Below are 18,332 nucleotides of genomic sequence, written 5' to 3'. Positions count from 1 at the left end.
TATAAAAGTGTTGGCATAACCATATATATATAAACGTATGGTAACATTACCTACCACATAAAGTGACCATAGTTATCAACATATTACCTACCACACATAGACACATAGTGGCCTCGCCATTTGTTATTACCATCAATTGCGTATGCCACTTGGATTGGGGTTAAGACCAACGCATGTAACACTCGTCGTGATTGAAAACAAAAATCAAATTTATCGTAATTGAAAATTAAAAATTGAATATTTTGAGTTTATATCTAACGATCTAGAATTGTCATGTACTTTTAAATATTAAATACCATATATTTATGATTTCTCTAAAATTTTCTAAATTGGAGGACCAACGCTAAACCGATTCCATGCCACTTTGCATCACACACACATATATAATATTTGAATGTCCAAGACATACACATATGATTCTGTCGTTTTAGTGGAAGATAGTTAGATAGATTATGAGTGATGACACCATTATTGAAAAACAATGAATCTTGGCTGGTACCCATTGAAGAATAATAATACATGCCACAAAGACGCACAAATTGACCTACTACCGCAATAAACAATTCTTTTGGAACAAAATTTGAATAATTAAATTACAATACCTTGATTACATCAACATTGTTAATCATAACATGTAATACAAATGACGAAACATTATACATCATCATCACTAACCAAAAACAAAAAAAAAGTTCGCAAATGCATTTCTATTTCTATTTGGGTATTATATAGCTGATTTTTTTTTTTTTTGAAACGGTAAAGGGAGGATTCGAACATCATCCTTATTATTCTAACTGGTGGCTCGAGTGTAGATATAATATAACTAATCGTAAACTCTTCTTAATTTAATTAACATTATTAGTTAATTAATCTAGAAATTCTCTTTGTGAAAATCAAACTTGGTGATGGTCTTGTGAGAGAAATCCAATGCTAACTGCCTTAGCTCCTTCGTTAGTGCCGGTGCCCCACAATAGAAAACTCCTGCAAATACGCAAATACCAAACCACCATCAACACTAATTGACTAAAAGCGCAATTGAAAATGGTGGGCGAGGTGAGTCATCGACACTGACCGATTCGTGCGTCTGGATGTTGGAGTGCGATTCGCTTGTACACTTGTCGCCAATTCGGTTTTGCGAAATGGGATTTGACGCGGGTTCCTGAAACGACGTCGACTCCGTTCTTCGCGTGGTGGAGTGACTGAAGCATGGCAATTAGGGCTGACCTGGCATCGCCTTCTTCGTATACGCTTGTACAGTAATTGTGAAGCTCAATCACGCCCTTCTCGTCCATCTCCGCCACCTCGTTCATTACCCCTTTGAACCAATCGAACGACCCTTGCTCTCTTGTTACCCAGTAGAAGTAGGCTTTCTGGGTTTTGAATTTGTTTCTGTTGTTGTTTGGGGTTGCGAGGCCGGACTCCAAGGCGGCGGCGTCGTGGGATAGGGTTTTCATGTTGTTGATAATGTCCTTCACGATACTGATCATCGGCGTCGCCCCGATTCCGAGTCCGACCAGAAGTACTATATCGTACTTTTTGTAGTCTTGCGCTGGTGCTCCGTATGGACCGTCGATCAAAATCTTCGGGAAGCTGAAATCATTGATTAATTAATTTAATCCACATTGTTAATTAATTTAATTTGATACTGGAATTTGAATTTTTCTTACCTTGGATTGCCACCATCGGCTCTGAGTAGTCCACTCTTGCCTGCCGGAGGAGGTTGACATACCTCAGAGAAGACAGTTTTGAGCTGCCGAGTCCAGTCTCCGAGAGTTCGAATATGAACACTAAGGTAATCGTCCCCGGGAGCTGAAGTGATCGAAAATGGGTGCCTGTGTGTTGCAAATGGGTGTAGATTGAATGATTTGGTTTCTTCATTCTTGAGTTGATTTGATTGAAATGGGAGAATTAATTAGACAGTCACGTACCATTCGAAGGGAGAAACAGCAGCGCAGTTGACGAACATGTATTGGCCGCTCTTGTACTTGAATCCTTGGGGCTTTGACATGTACAGAGCTAGTACATTGCCTGGATACACAGCAACCTTGAGAATCTTGACTGGTTTTATGCTTGATCTGAATGCTCTGATCAACCTTTCACAAGCGTAAAGAAGAATTGGCACTGCAAGGTACATCCATGTCTGCATTCAAAGATCAAAGGTCAAGGGAACACGATTATTGAATTGAAAGTGATGAAGAAACGTAACGATCGATGATAAAGAAAAGAGACTCACTGTTTTATGGTACCATGTTTTGGTGAGGTAGAGGTAGATGCCATGAACAATGAGAAGGGTATACACAATGACGAAAAGATGGTGAGAGTACCAGAAGGCATTGAATCCTGCGAGCTTCTTTAGAGCTTTTGGTAAGTTGAGCTTGTTACGTCTGAACCAAGGCGTGGCTAGCGTAAACGCTATGGCCATTAACACGACCATTATAATTCCAGTAACCCCTGCAACACCCTTGACAAACCACCAGTAATTCTCAGGCTGTTCTTCCCCAAAATACTTTTCCAAAGGCTCGTATTCCTCTTCGGTGGCGTGAAGAAGCCGAGGGAAATCACATGTTAGATGTGCACCAGCATGTAGTGCTACTCCAACTGCTATTGCAATGGCAATTACCTTATGAAAGTTCAGATTGTCATCGAAAGGCACGGCCTTGCCTAATTTAGTCTGGTTTCGGAGCCAAGTAATCGTGTTTCTGCAAACTGGGAGAAGAATTAAGGCCATGTTGAATTTCAGAGTCTCTGCTCCTCCTTTGGCAATGGAAACACAATAGCCCATCACTTCGAACACCTCTTTGTTTTTGTATTGGATGAACTTGTACGTGAATAAGCCGGCGAGGATTCCGATCCATAACATCATAATCCAGACTCTCTGCCAGTTATCTAATAAGAAGTACTTGATCTTCTCATACCATCTGCTTATTGGGTTGTTCAATTGAGTTGGTTTCAGCTTTTGACTCAAGAGTTGGCTCAAAACTTTGCTATCTCCCATTCGCACAGATTGGTTTGGAGCTTGTAATAACAGAGTTTCCAGGTTATAAATCTGTTAAAAGAACAAAATACCAATGAATTATTATTCTAACTCTACTTGGATTCTTTAATCAAAAACAATTTACTTCATGTTTTCACGTACCATGATGTAACCGGCATTGTCGGGATCGAGTTCTTCCATGATCAATGCTGCATACTCTTTTGCTTGCTTTTGAATGTTTGAGAGCTTGTTTGCAGAAGCACTGAGACTGATGATCTACAGAGTACAGACCCAAAACTAATTAATTAGTATACTAAGCCTAATTTAATCTGAAAATCTTAACCTGTTCGATGCACGCTTACCTCTCTGACTTCTTCTTCTGTGATTCTTCCATCAGCATCTTTGTCCACCCTGCAACATCCCCATCATTAACTATTAATTAACAACAAAATTACCATTAATTAATTCAAAGAAAAGTAATGAAGTAAAAGTGGTTTACATGTCCAAGAAAGTTTGAAGCCTTGCATCAAAGCTTTCATTTGAAAGCTGATCCCAGAAATCTTTCAGCTGAGATTTGTTGATTGCATCACTGGCGATGTTATGTCTCCGAGCAAGAGCACGAAATAGCTCCAATGAAAACTCCTTGGACTCCTTGTTCATCCCTGCAAATTCAAAATTAATTCAACAACATTTTAATAATATATTAATTGTTTTGATTAATTCAAATTTCAAACTAGTACCTACCTATGCATTCACCGAACAAGGAAGAGCTAAGAAGTCCGTTAGTAGAGGCGGTGAGGTCATCGAACCGCTTCTCCACGGCAGGCCATCCACCTCTACCGCCACCAGTCTTGGTAGTGATGAACTTAAGCCCCTTCAAGGCATGAGCAGCAGCGGATTTGGTCCGGTCGAACCGTCCAGCTGCGGACGGCCTCCTCGAGAAGGAAGCTAACCGTTTGAGCTCTTGAGAGACTTGCTTGATTTGCGAGGAAGTGTTCCGAAACAGATACGATCGAAACGACGGCGACTTGCTCTCCAGCGTCTTTTTGGCCAACAAAGCCAGTTCCGGATCCTCATGACCTTCTCCTCCTGCAGCTTGAACGCTGTGAACGGCCACAGAGTCGTCACGAATGTCGAGAGTGATTTCGACATAAGAGGAACCATCGTCAGCTCCGCCGTTTTCGGAGGTGCTCGGTATTTCTACGGTAGGAAGGTTGAAGCGGGCACTTTTCTTGGATGGACGTTTTTTGATCGGAGCATCTAATTGACCACTGAATGTGGACCTGTCACTGGTTATGCTCTCTGTGTCGGAGTTGTTATCAGAATAAGCTCCTCTGCCTTCTTCGCTCCTCATTTTATCCACAATTCACAAAGAATCTAAAGCATTAACTTGCTCACATAAACTATAAAGAGCATGAAGGTTGTTTATATATACATTTATGGCTAGAGAGAGACAGAGACGGAGAAGCAGGTTGTTGTAGGAAACAACAATAGAACCCCGGGCCCAAATTTGACTATCATGGTAAGGTATTGTCGGTTTTTCCAAATCCAATCCATCACAGTGTTTTCGGGGCTCACGACTTTAAAACACGTTTTATTAAGCTCATGGTTTATAACATATTCATTAATCTCTATTTTAATGATATGAAACTTTTATTATCAATCTCCCCTCACTTGTGGACCGGGCTCAAGCCCACCAAATGGGACCATGAGTCACACATGTACACCCACATCCAAGCTAAATAACCTTGCTCTGATATTACTTGTAAAGAAACAACAATTAATAGATGCAAATACGGGTGGTATACAGGTGATATTGATATGCAAATACAGGTGGTAGGAAAGTATAAAGCAGTCCAGTCAAAGTTCTCCTTCATTTTTTTTTTCATGGTAAGTCTTTCTTGCCCAAAACTAGGAAACTATACACAAACCTTTTTACACGGACCGTTCCTAACCACTAGCGAAACAAACAGAGAACAAAGTGCCTAGGTATCGTGATATCGTCTTTGAAATTGCACTTTAATTTCAAGGGAAAAAAAACATCTAAATACTAACAAGTCTTTAACCAAATGGACAAACACTAAACATTACTAGCTACCAAAACAAAAATCCTGCTGTTTTAATAATAAAATTATTTTTATATAGTTAATTAATATCACTACTCTTGTCACAAATTATGAGACTCGACCAATTTGCCTGCAATGTGTAACAAAGTCCTATTGTTCCTGGACTTGCATCAGTGCTTCACCGATTTTCTACTTTACCTACTCAAATACAATTTTTTCACAATTTACAATTTTTGTATTCAACATGACTTGCATCATAGTTTTAATGCAAAGTGCTCTAAGACACACAAATGAGCGTATAACATAAGACTCTCCAAAACTCAAATCTCCCCAAGATTGTCCGAATGGGAAATTAAGTTTCATGTTCATTTTTGTTAGTTCTTAAACTCAACATTATTGTTAAGTTATCACCCTTTGACAATCTAGTTATAGAAAGGAAACTTTATTATGTACATTAACGGACTAGATACATATAGATGATGATGATATATATATATATATATATACACACTTGTCACATGGAGGAATATTGAGTTGGTGATATGATGACAAGCTACTAAGCTACCCTGTAAAATCAGCGGATATGAGATCTTAACTAACATAAACTACTTCTGGTATGAATCATATCTCAAGCAATGCAAAGTTGATAGAGTTTGCTGTAAGTACATATATGGTTTGTTCATATTTTGAAATTCTGATCAACTTCTATGGGAAGAATGATGAGTATCCATTAATAAGTATATATTTTTAACAACTCAATGAATGTAGATATGATGGGACATAATTAAGAAAAACGAGTGATTAATTAACAAGACACACATGCAAATTTAGGTACAATAACCGAGATACCATGCAAGCTAGTTTTCCCTTTGGACATCTTATATTTGTATAAACTCGGGTTGGAATGCCCACGAGCACAAAAGTTTCCCGCTGACGGGATTATAAGTTGAGTCAAAACGCAGCCTGTGGCCATATGGGTAATTGAGCTACAATACAAGTGTACATTGTATAAAGGATTTATAAGATGTATGACAATTGACAACGAATATTGAACGGGTCGATAAAGATGGCAATCATGGCATGTGCTTCGATTTATTGACGATCCAAAGAGAATACGTTGAAGCTCGAAGATGGAACCAAGAAGTGAGAAAGGTTGGCTTCCAATTTTTTTGCTTCTAAAACGCGGATTTACCAAATATGGAACGACAAAGTCTAACGTTTTCAATACATGCTCTGGTCATACTTAAACATAATTGGAAACTTCAAACAAAAAAGTCAACTTTTCAAAACCCCCATGCCCACTTGTCGCATTTGCACAATGTGCATGCAGAAGCAGTCCTTCTCGAATCTCAACCACCCTTTGTTCATGCCATGCAGACACAGTGATGTACGTTGCATGGAGGCTTAGGACGATGAGAAGGCCCAAAACCATAACCCATGAACTTTCTACGCCTTGGGCCCAACTGACCCATTAATATAGTCAAATAACTTCCTTTAATTGTGAGCATCAACCCCATATGGAAGTACTTGTCCCCCATTTGGCTCATTTTCAACACAAGAGGACATAACATAGGACTCGGAGGTCGTTTGAAAATTTGAAAATTGAGTCTGCCCGACTTAGATTTCTAGACTTAAAGGAAGGGTTAGAATTGCATAAGTGCTGAGTCACCAAGTCAACCATTTCAAATACGAACTTTAAACTTTGAAGGTAAATATTACTTTTAGTCATCGATAGATAGTCTATGTTATAACTTAGAAACTGAAATATCATGAAACGACTTTTTGATGCCAGGTCAGTCAAGTTAGTACCTTGATTGACCTGAGACTTTAAAAAAAAGAAGACCATGAAACGACTCTGTAAAATCATATACCATTTAGTAACGTTTGATCTTTTAAATACGGAGTTGTCAATCAATAAAAAGGTGAAACTTCCTCCAAATTAGATCTTGATCGGAATTAGAAATTTTGGATCCCTCCACAAGTGAGTACGGTGCTCATTTAAAAATTCAAAGCGAAGTCCACAAACTCCAATGCCTGGATCAAGGGCCTATCATTAACATCAATGGGTCGTTAGTGAGAGGCCCACATTTTCTGAACCAATATGGTTATAAAAGGCTAGTCCAAAGACCACTTGATCCATAAATTTTAAGGCCCGTGTCACAGGGCCAGCCCATTTACTCGTCCCGACCCAAATTGGAAAGCCTGAAGCCCAGAGACTAAAGAGACCAACACAAGTACACAACGACAACAGATCCTTTTCACTTTTCACTTTTCACTTTTCAGTGTGGATGACTTGGCTTGAAGATTGGGCTTGGCTCGTTTACTAGGCCCGTGTCTTGTTTTCAAATGCCGAAAAGATAAAAATTACTCCTAAATAAATAAACGAGTTCGGGTGAGTCGGGGAAGGCTATAGAACGCGAGGCGCAAGGTCTAGAATTAGGAAAGGCGTGTTTGCGTCGGTGGCTTATTCGTTCGGTTATAGGAGGATTTGAAACGAAAGCTGATCCGATATCCTGAAGAGAAATTCTTGATCACCGTTCGGAGAGTTTGAGAGCATATTCATTCTGCTATGGCTCTAAATCCTCAGTTGTTCCCAAACGGGATGCCGGTGCCGTTTGTGAACGAGATTTTTGTGATGGCTCGAGACGGCGTGGAGTTCCAAGTCGATAAAATCCCTGGCGCTTCTGGGTGTGTATTTATATTAGTAATTTGGTTTCTTTCCCGTTTTTATTGATCTCAAATCGACTCAATCGATTGAATTTTATTGTTTTACCAACAATACTTATAATCACTCCGCATGAAATTCTGCGTAGTTTGTTCGACAGGCGTTCCAATTTCTTTCTACCCTTGATTGTTTTGATGGGTTTAATCGATTATCACCAAATATTGTTTGCTTGGATGAAAATTTGTTAAGTTGTATTGGGTTTAAAGAAGCAGTCCATGCTGTTCATTACGCATACGTTGATATTGGTTTTATAAGGTCACACTATGATTGAAAAACCTAAATTTGTTTTCATGTCAAACAGGCTCTATTTTTTTTTCCCTCTTCTGGGGACTGATTTAATTCTATGCCTGTTGCTTTTAGGGTTTCGTATTGAATTTTAATTAGTCTAAAAGAGTACGTTTACACGATTATATTCAGATTTTTTTTTTGTAATGTAAAGAGTTTGTTTTTACTTTTTATAGGTAAATTGAATTATTGGATAATAGTATCAGTTATTGAGATGATTTCACGATTCACTGATTCTTCCCTTGTATTTTCGCTAGTCATGGTGGTCAGGTTAAAGCCAAAGGTACAATCTACTTGTCAAATATTAGAATGGTCTTTGTTGCTGAGAAGCCTGTTGGTAACTTCTTTGCATTTGACATGCCCCTGGTATGGATTGCTTTCTTTCTCAGAGTTTTTGCTAATCAAGCTCCAAGGCTTTGATGTCTATTATCTATTTTCCTGTTATTAGCTAACCTGCATATTGACTCTATTGACAAACTTTTGGCGTTCTGTGTGTAGGAGCTGGCATATTTTTAGGCTTGTAAATTATAACTATACTCTATGAGTGCCCTCTTCTTTACTATCTATAAGAAATAGTTTTGTCAAATATTTGTGTCTGTATTCATTAAGAGGCTGGATTTAGCTTCGTGTAGTGTTTTATTTTCATTTTTCTTTTATGGGGAATCTTATAGGCATTCGTTTAAGGTAATTTCTTATTACTATTTGATTTTTATATATTCTCTCCTGGGTTAAGTGGGCAAAAATAAGTTTGATGTTGAAATTACTCTAGGGCAGGAAAACTCTTAAATAAAGAATAAGACCTTACATTCCAAGTAATGATATCATGAATAATATGTGAAATGTGGATTGGGCACTTGGCATGTGCTGATGGTGTGGTCATGTATTAATAATTAATTTGTGTCTTATTTTTCACTATTCTTGGCCTGTGAGACGAGTGTTCTCTGTCTCCATTCAGCCTAGTATTCATGTTATGAGGTTTATGTTCTTTGCTATTTTGGTGGCTTCAAATATAATGGTATAGAAAAGGCGGTTAGCTAAATGATGATTAAAGAGTTGTTTTGACTCTCAGAAAGAGAGAGATTTGTGAGGATTACTTATTGTGTTGAATTGCTAAGGTGAACAAAAAAAGGGGAAAAAAAACTTAGGGAAGGGGAGGGGGTGGGGTAAGGTGTGTAAATAAATTTAGTTCATAAAATTTGTGGCTGCACCTTCTCAGTGCAGAGCTTCATTAGTTATGGAATTTAAGGATTTGTTGGGTGTATTGCTTGTGTATGTAATATGTATGTTCGCCCCTGAAATTCTGTGCATATCTTTGCGGTAGGAATGTTTCTGCTTCACCTTCCTAATGCAGATGATTTGTGGTTTGACATATTGTGTTATTTTACATAAGCTGGTGTATTTGACTGAGGATATTAAGACATGCATCTTTTCGTTTTGTGTTATGATATATCCGCTATTGTCCTTACCTCCTACTTCCCTTTTTCTCTTTCTTTCACATATTGTTTCATTTTGCAGCTTCATGTCGGTTGTGAGAAATTTAACCAACCAATATTTCATTGCAACAATATATCTGGTTCCGTAGATCCGGTAATGTGTGTTAGTGATATTATGTTTGTGGTTTTTGTGGACATTTTGTTTCTCTCTAGATTTGATGGTTTCAGCCCGAATAATTCCAGGTTGTTCCAGAAAATGAGAACAGGGCTCTATACTCTACTCATTCATTCAAGATTTTGTTCAAGGAAGGTGGCTGTGGAACCTTTGTTCCATTGTTTTTCAACCTGCTTTCTTCAGTGAGGCTACATAACCAGCTAGCCAACCAGAATTCAGAGCCTCGTGTGGACCCTTTGCAGGCAGCGCAGACTCCGGTGGATGAAATGATGAGACATGCGTAAGCATTTTTAGCTAATTGTAGCTAATCGCATTATTTTTCTTGTTGATGTGATTCCTTTTATTTCTCCGAGCTTGGATGGCGAGTTAACTAATTGATTAATTACTCATTTTGCAGATATGTTGATCCTAATGATCCAACAAGGATTTTCTTGCAGCAGCCAACCCCTGAATCTCAGCTGAGACGGCGCTCATACCATCCTGCCACTGCTGAAAACTCCATATGATCTTACAAATAGAATCTGAACAATAAATTTCATGAAACTATTGCTTGGTGTTGTGTAACTATTGTTCATATATGTTCTGTTTGTTTGTCAACTAATTTCTTACTTCGGGATTGTCAAATGAAACCTTATGTGATGTTCTATGGGGAAGCTGTGTTTTGGTCTCTCTATATTCTTTTCTTTCCTCCCATGTCTCGGACCAAACTTAATAGCAGATATGTTTTGTGGAACAGACAAGGTCGAAGAACTGGGCCAAATGGGCCAGCTTGAAGTTTCGGGTGGAAGGATACATAAAGGCCCAAATTCTATTTACTTGATCTACAACTGTGTTTTGACAGCGGGCCTGGGCCACACCCACCTCATTCTGGTTTGAGCACGGCCCTTTGCCTTTTTCTTTTATGTGCCGGGAAAAAAGAAACGGCCCGTTAAAAAAACAAGGTTTTGAAAACAGTCTATTTTCTAGTTAGCCAAACAAAGCGCACGTCGGCTTTATCTCCCACTCGACAGGGACGATCATTGCGACATTGCGTAGCTCTTCTGAGTTGAGGAGCAAACAGATGGCGGGTTGTCTTTGGACCCAACATTCATCGAAACCAGCATCAGATTCACAGTGAAATTGGCTCTATTGGAGCTTCGTTTCATCGTTCTCGTCCTCATAAGCATCTTCACCGGGTTCGATTATCTATATTTAATCGTCCCGGCCGCAGAATTGCAGTCTCTTGTAGCTACGACGATGAGGACAAGACAGGACCACCAGCTCCACCACCAAGTCCTCCATCTAATGGATCTGGAATTCAACTCTACGGTCAGATTGAAAGGTACGTGTTTGCATATCTTCATCAATTTATCCAATATCTGCGTATGTATAACTAACGAAGAAAAGATAATGAGCTCTTTTATCTTCTTGTGCCTCCTGCCCAATCTAAATGGCAAAGTTTTTTCTACTCTGTAGCCTAGCCTTACAAACTTATTCATCATCAATTATCTACTCTCCGGTTTTCAAAAGATGACATGCCTTTGGTTTGATATGTAATTGACCTACCACAAATGGGTAGACATTTTCTCATTTTCCATTGATGGACAAGTTTGTACCATTTAGTGATATATTTTTAGTCTTCATTGGTTAAATGTTTGAATCATGCCAGAAGTCCACATGAAAAGCAGCAATGATTTTCTGTTTATCTCAGATTAATAACGGAGACAGTAAGGGAATCGCAAGGGGCATGGGGCGGTTCAAGCGATTGGAGTGAAGTTGAGGTGTTCTTCAGTATCTTCTGGGCTATTTTTGATGTAGCAAGTAGTCAATTTATACTCTTGAGTGTTAATAATGTATTCCTCATACTCTCTCAGCATACTCTGTCAGCTTGTCTAGGACAAAGTTACGCATACGTTCAGATTGATCTTCGAATCATGATAGTCTGAGAAGTGGATTAGATTTGAGGATGATGTGTGGCGAACTCAAAACTTCAATGCTTATGCAATACTCACACATGACGCCGCACCTTCTTTCATTTACAATGGCCTGCCCAATGATTTTTGCAAGATCTACTACCATCATGACCACGACCAAACTTTCTAGTGTGCTAAGCTTTGGATACTGTAGACAATCGCATGATTTTTGGGAATTCAGAAGATACTGTTATTTGATTTTCTCCTCTGGTAGTAGTTGGAGAAGAAAGAAGGCTGTGCAAGATTGTTACCCAGACATCAGACCAAGTATAAATTGAAATCAACTACCCTGGAAGTTTGAGCATGACATGCGAGTTATTTACACTTACACATACTCTCTAAATAGCATTTCCACCTTGTGTCACATACATTCACCTCACTTTACTAGCTTTTTTCCAAATAGGAATCGAAAAAATTATGTTTGTTCTGCATTATATTGAATCGAACTTTTTATAGGCTTCCTTACCTTTCATTTTTGCACTGTCTCAGGGGGCATGGGTTCTCAAACCAAAAAGCTCAATACCCAACTCGGTTGTACATTTTATTGGTGGTGTATTCGTTGGGGCTGCCCCCCAGCTTACCTACCGTTTGTTTCTTGAACGCCTTGCACAGAAGTGAGTGACTTTATATTGAAACAGTTCTATTCCAATTACGTTTTTAACAGCTCATTTTCTGATGTGTAGCATACTCTGATTGCATATGTGGTAATGGTGCTGCACATTAGGCATAATCTCATATCATATATTTTAGTCTTGTACTTTTCGTGATGAAGGTTTAATAAAGGCCTAAGATCTCTCGCTACCTTACACTTGCTCCTCCAAACCCCTATTGGTTGGTTCATTAGTATTGTATGATTGTATTGATTATGAGTTGGATAAGACCGACTGATGTGCTGTTCTAGAAGTATGCTTTTATTCTCCAGGTGATTTATTGCTTGTGGATTTTACGAGAATCATATTATGAAAATTTAGGAGATTGCTTAGAAACTTCTTGTTTCTGCTAATGTAGGGGTATTCTGGTTATAGCGACACCATATGCTAGTGGATTTGATCACTTCTTCATTGCGGATGAAGTGCAGTTCAAATTTGATAGATGTCATCGGTTTCTAGGAGAAACAGTGAGCTTTTTTTTACAATCTGCACAGTAATAATCGAAGTTTAACTTTATTATCAAGAAATGATGATGGTGGCCTAAATATGCATTCATTTCACAGGTACGTGATCTTCCCACATTTGGTATTGGGCATTCTTTGGGATCTGTTATTCACCTTTTGATGGGTACCACTGTTTCGTCTCCTCTTTTGTTTGGCTTGTTAGAGTGCAAGTTGTTTGGTTTGCAGCAATCAATTAAATTAGTTATTTCGCTGTTGAACAGCATCAAGATATGCTGTGCAAAGAAATGGGAATATATTGATGTCATTCAACAACAAGGTACCTCTTAAATTCCTGTGCACAGCCAGCATTCATTTGCTTCACAATATTCTCTAACCAAAACTGTATTTTTGAATGATTTGACAAGAAATTTCTTCATACTCTTACAGGAGGCAAGCTTAGCTATTCCTTTGTTCTCTCCTGTTGTTGTCCCAATGGCTCAAAGTCTTGGTCCACTTTTATCACAAATTGCAATGTCACCAACTATTCGCCTTGGGGTGAGTATTCGAGTCGGGAACTTATTTCAATGATGTTTGTAAAGTATGCCTTTTGAAGCATGCTGCTTATAGCTTTGCACTTCTGTTTATTTAGCGTCATTATCATAAGTTCTTCCTATGGTTGAGCAACTTCTTCCCTTGTACATGGACTTGGTCAAGGGAAGAGAAGATTTCATTCCAAAACCAGAAGAAACTCGCCGACTTGTATGTAGAATTCTGACAACATAATGCATAATCAATTGTGAATTCTTTCTCCTAAAAAATTGCCATGTATTCATGTATGTGTTTTTTTTATTACCTTTTTTATATAATTTTTTTTTCCTATTACAGTTCGTTCAAGTTTCCACGGCACAAGCTGTTTACTCAAGTTAGATCATAGAAATGCATATAGTTCTACTCATTGTAGAGCATCCAAAACCTGTCATTGCATCTAAATTTACTTTCTGTAATGGATGATAAATGCTACTATCTGCTGCAGTGGACCAAACCTTTTTTTGGTATTTTCTTCAGTTTGTTGTCCGACTACTCTGTTGATGGTTTCTTTTTTCCACAGATAAAATCATATTACGGCATTTCCAGGAACCTTCTCATTAAGTTTAGGGATGATACAATCGACGAAACTTCAGTACTTGCTCAGGTTCTTTCCTCAGAATCAGCTATTAGTTCACTGCTAGACATGTCCATTCGCCTGTTGCCTGGAGATCACGGGCTCCCTTTGCAGCAGGTATACCTCGCTTAAAAATAAATGACTGTGTGTTTTAATTGTATGCTTGAGGATGAACGCATTCTGTTTGTACTACTTCCATACATTATCTTTACAGGCTCTCCCAGACATTCCTCCAGCAATGGCGGATGTGGTAAATCGTGGAAGTGAGTTTTTGGCGAATCTGACTGTGGGAACACCATGGGAGACTGTTGCCAAAGAAGTAGGAAACACAGTGGGTGCAGACTCGAGAATACTTCGTGCAGAATCATCAAAAGATGTTGACATGCTCGTGGATGTGATCACATCTTGGATGGCTTCGAATGCTGGTCCAACACTTTTGAGGCCCTGATGCTAATGTGTAGTTGGCGATGCCATACATATCAGGCACCCGGGAGCCAAGCACAGCTGGTCAGCGAGGCGCATTTCTGCTCAGCTACAGTTATGATAGGGATCTCAATCGCTAGTTTCAACTGATGACTTATATGTATAGAATTTCGATTTCATGTGCCTTATATAGTTCAAAATAAAAATTAAAGAACAAAAAGAACCTAAAAAGGCTTCTTTCGGCCCATATCTAACAACACAAAAAAGGCGACGGAGTTATATGGGCTCCAGACTCGGAGCCCAAGATAAAGTTACTGAACAAGATTTGAAGTCCAAGTTAAGCGAGAAGGGCCAGCGCTTCGGTCCATTAACATCTGACCTGAACAAGTCTACGCTACCCACCACACCTTGCCGACTGGCCGCCGTTCAATTGGAGAGCTATTCTGCTGCTTCTGTTGGTTGTGTTTGAGGTTTTGAAGCTGCTTGAGGAGGAATAGCTACTGGTGCTGGTGGTTGTAGAGTGTAAGAAGCTATGGTGAGGCTGACGGCGGATCTGATATGGAAAAGTCCGCATTTTTTCAATGCCATAAAGGACCGGGAATTGGATCTTCGAGGTTTTCTTTCTTTTCTGTTCTTCTTTGTTTGGAACTCCTAGCTCCATAACCTACAGTTCATATAGCGTTTCCCTTGTATGCTTGCAGGTAACAAGATTGCTGTAATCGAGAATTTAGGCGCCACGGAGGTACCGTGTTCTTCTTCGTTTTTGTTATTTTCTTAAACGTTTTTCTGACTAGATAGCTGGAGTCCTCTTCCAATTGACGGAAAAAACCTAAGTGAGATTGTGTTGCGTCCAATTGATTGCTGTCCTCAGTACTCTAATCTTCCTTCCTAACATCCCTAAACCCTAGCGATTATTGAACCTATCCCTTCATATTACTTGCATTTCATGATAACCCTTATTGAGCCAAAACTTCAGGGTCCAAATTATTCCCTCGTAAACCTTAAGTATATTTAAGCTACTAGATATTCTCAAAACACTGGTCAAAGTTATTTTTCCTTTATATTTCAGAAAATCTTTGGTACTACTACCATCGCAAACTGATTTATTTTAATTTTGGGTGGCAGGACCAATTTGATACCATTGATTTGTCAGACAATGAGATTGTCAAGCTTGAAAACTTTCCCAATCTCAATCGGCTGGGAACTTTGATTGTAAATAACAACCGGATTACTCGTATTAATCCCAACATTGGAGGTATGTAGTAAAATCTATTAACTACACTTGATTTCTTTCCCTTTGATGGGACGGCTTACCGTTGTTTTGTCTTGTAGAGTTCTTGCCAAAGCTGCACTCGTTAGTTCTAACTAACAACAGGCTTGTCAACTTGGTGGAGATTGATCCTCTTGCCTCCCTTCCTAGGTTGCAGTTCCTTAGCCTGCTGGATAACAATATCACGAAGAAACCTAATTATCGGCTTTACATAATTCACAAACTAAAGTCGCTTCGGGTTCTGGATTTCAGGAAAGTGAAAAACAAGGTGAGTCTATTTTGCTGTATTGAACCCATGTTTGTGTATTTTGAGTGTATTCAGATAACTTTTCTTTGCGGTTTCAAGTGTTGGGGCTCATTGCCTTGCTTCATTAGCAAGACTTTGGGGAGCCCTGAACCCTACCGTTCATTATCACAACTCACTAGAATTTTAGCGGCCCTTGCAGATTGTACATTTCTTAATGAGTCGTTTAAAGGCTTTCATCAAGTTTCAATGTTATCCTTTCAGGAGTTTAATCGAACTTTGAACTAAAAGTGAAGGACAACTAGCTAATAGAAGATAAAACTGGACCTCCCATTTTGTTAACAAGCTTGGGCTGTCATTAAACCAACATTTGTGAGCTGGTTTTTGTTGGAATCATGATCTTATTTAATTGAAAACAGTGCTTAGCGGTGGCATTAAAACCTTGGCCTGGTGATTGCATGATGTGGTTTGATGTCTTGAGCTGGGACCAGCAATTCGTAATATCTTCTGATCTATTTTCATAATTATAATTGAAGACATGCCAAAAGGTTAAAGGTGTAAAGATCATGGATGTGAAATGCTTTGAAATGGCAGATCCTGGCCTAGTCCACAACATAATGTGCTAAATTTAGAGGCATCATGTCGGGCAACTGCTTATGCATGAGTTTAGGCACATTGAATATTAGGAAATAAGAACTGCGATCTACATTCTATGTTTAGGATCTATTTTTTTTCCTGATCAGCAATTTGGGGCATGTAATTTTTATGTTTGACTTGTATTAATATGCATGATTTTATATTCATCACTTCTGTTCTTATCCATCAAATTAAGTTTCGCTAAAAAAAAAAAAAAGGGATTAAAATGGTTATATCCTAGGATGACTCCTCATTCTCTGGTTTCATTAATTTTGAATGATAGGAAAGAGTGGAAGCAGCAAATTTGTTTGCATCTAAAGAAGTTGAAGAAGAGGTTAAAAAGGTGTCCACGACGACAATTACTCCTGCTGAGGTTTCATCCATTTCGGAACCGGCAGAGGAACAACTGGCTCCAAAAATGGTTGCCCCAACTCCTGAGCAAATTATAGCTATCAAGGTAATCTATTTATCAGATCCAATTGTATGACGGCAGTGCCATTGTACATTTAGCATTTCTAACTTGTGGCGAAATTATTTTTCTTTCTGAAATTTTTTTATCCATATATTTGATAACATTTGTGAATGGACTATGTGTCATTTGTTTTTAGTACATGATTGGAATTATTATGTTACATACCATTTTGGTTGTTATGCAGGCTGCCATTGTGAATTCTCAAACTCTTGAAGAGGTTGCAAGACTTGAAAAGGTATGTGATTTCTGCTCTATTGGAGAAGTTGTGTGCTCTCGAATTTCCATTTTTGCGCTGAGTGATAATTGCCTTCTCATTTGTATTTTCCTTGGACAGGCTTTGAAATCAGGCATGATTCCTGAAGATCTGAAAATTCCAGTTGGTAGTGGTGGAGGCGACACAATGGAAGAAGATGACACAATGACTTCGGAGAATCCCAAAGAAACTAATGTTGAGCCAAAGACTGGAGAGGAATCGAAGGACAATGAAGCTACCCCAATGGAGCAGGTATTTATATGTCGCATTATTCTTCTTCCCATTTGAATTGCATGTTTTTTATGCTCTGTCTGTTACAGGACAGATTTGAATTTTTGTCTTACTGATGACTTGGTTATATACTGCACTTTGAAATTTTGGGAACATAGGAAGATCAAAACTAGGTTTTTATTGTGTGCTTTGCTTTTAATTGGTTGTGATTTAAGGCCAAAGGAGGGATCGAATTTGGCTAAGAAAAGTTTAAAAGATCCTATAAATTTCTACCCAGAGTCTATAGTGGGGAAATGTTGTTTACTCAGCTAATTTTGCTGAAACGTAGTATGGTTTCTGGTGGTTGATTTTTATATTCTGGTTTCTAGTGGTGGGTTTTTATCCTTAAAAATCTTCGGCTGTGCTTTCTGACTCCAGCTTTGATTCTTTTCTCCTTTCAGGAATAGAAGGATCAAGGAATGTTAGGAATACTCTTGCATGTGTGAAGCCAAACTTGATGGCTGATTTTTCCAAGGGATATTTGGAAACGTTTTCAGTAACTTGAGATCAATTAATTAGTGACCTGAGCCCTATATGATTCTCCTAGACCTGGCAACAACTCATATGCTCTCATGTTCTGACCCTGAAAGTGTTGCCATATTTTTTGCTTCCAAGGCGTTGTTTGTTTATTAATATTAGAAGGATTTGAGACCATTGATCCGTAGAACTCTCATGGATGTAGTAACTTCAATAGTTAAGTACTGGTGTACCTTCCGATGCATAGTGCTACTTTGGATTTGTGCTGCTGCCTATATTAAGGTGTAGGTTGGAGGCGATTGTGGGGCTGAATTTCATTAGGCAGGATGAGCAATGTACGACGTATGAGGGATTTATGGAGTAACTAGCTATTGCACATTCTATGTTATTAATACCTTACATCACCCAAAAACATACATCCA

At 38.7% G+C, this 18,332-nt stretch overlaps 3 protein-coding genes and 1 pseudogene across 3 annotated transcripts; 3 read left to right on the top strand and 1 right to left on the bottom strand.

The window, feature by feature from the left end:
- Nucleotides 1-774: 774 nt before the first annotated feature.
- Nucleotides 775-4,350, bottom strand: LOC119990703 (respiratory burst oxidase homolog protein D-like). The gene is made up of 9 exons (XM_038836762.1): nt 3,719-4,350; nt 3,474-3,636; nt 3,337-3,385; nt 3,137-3,250; nt 2,234-3,046; nt 1,929-2,140; nt 1,668-1,832; nt 1,073-1,590; nt 775-981 (listed from the first exon to the last, which is right to left on the bottom strand). Exons 1-9 carry the CDS (start codon nt 4,326-4,328, stop codon nt 872-874), a joined length of 2,754 nt encoding a protein of 917 aa, XP_038692690.1. The 5' UTR covers nt 4,329-4,350; the 3' UTR covers nt 775-871.
- A 3,078-nt stretch (nt 4,351-7,428) lies between these two features.
- Nucleotides 7,429-10,331, top strand: LOC119990730 (UPF0664 stress-induced protein C29B12.11c). The gene is made up of 5 exons (XM_038836809.1): nt 7,429-7,728; nt 8,308-8,416; nt 9,566-9,637; nt 9,727-9,938; nt 10,056-10,331. Exons 1-5 carry the CDS (start codon nt 7,610-7,612, stop codon nt 10,162-10,164), a joined length of 621 nt encoding a protein of 206 aa, XP_038692737.1. The 5' UTR covers nt 7,429-7,609; the 3' UTR covers nt 10,165-10,331.
- Nucleotides 10,332-10,378: 47 nt separating this feature from the next.
- On the top strand, nt 10,379-14,903 carry LOC119990999 (annotated as a pseudogene).
- On the top strand, nt 14,798-18,179 carry LOC119990729 (U2 small nuclear ribonucleoprotein A'-like). Its single transcript, XM_038836808.1, has 8 exons — nt 14,798-14,902; nt 14,990-15,030; nt 15,414-15,543; nt 15,621-15,826; nt 16,722-16,895; nt 17,095-17,145; nt 17,245-17,415; nt 17,835-18,179. The coding sequence occupies exons 1-8, from the start codon at nt 14,821-14,823 to the stop codon at nt 17,838-17,840; spliced, it is 861 nt and encodes a 286-aa protein (XP_038692736.1). The 5' UTR covers nt 14,798-14,820; the 3' UTR covers nt 17,841-18,179.
- The last annotated feature ends 153 nt before the right edge of the window (nt 18,180-18,332 follow it).

This window comes from Tripterygium wilfordii, chromosome 22, assembly GCF_013401445.1.
Source record: "Tripterygium wilfordii isolate XIE 37 chromosome 22, ASM1340144v1, whole genome shotgun sequence".
Lineage (NCBI taxonomy): Eukaryota > Viridiplantae > Streptophyta > Magnoliopsida > Celastrales > Celastraceae > Tripterygium > Tripterygium wilfordii.
The sequence above is the reverse complement of the archived record's forward strand: the minus strand, read 5'-3'. Positions and strand labels throughout refer to the sequence as shown.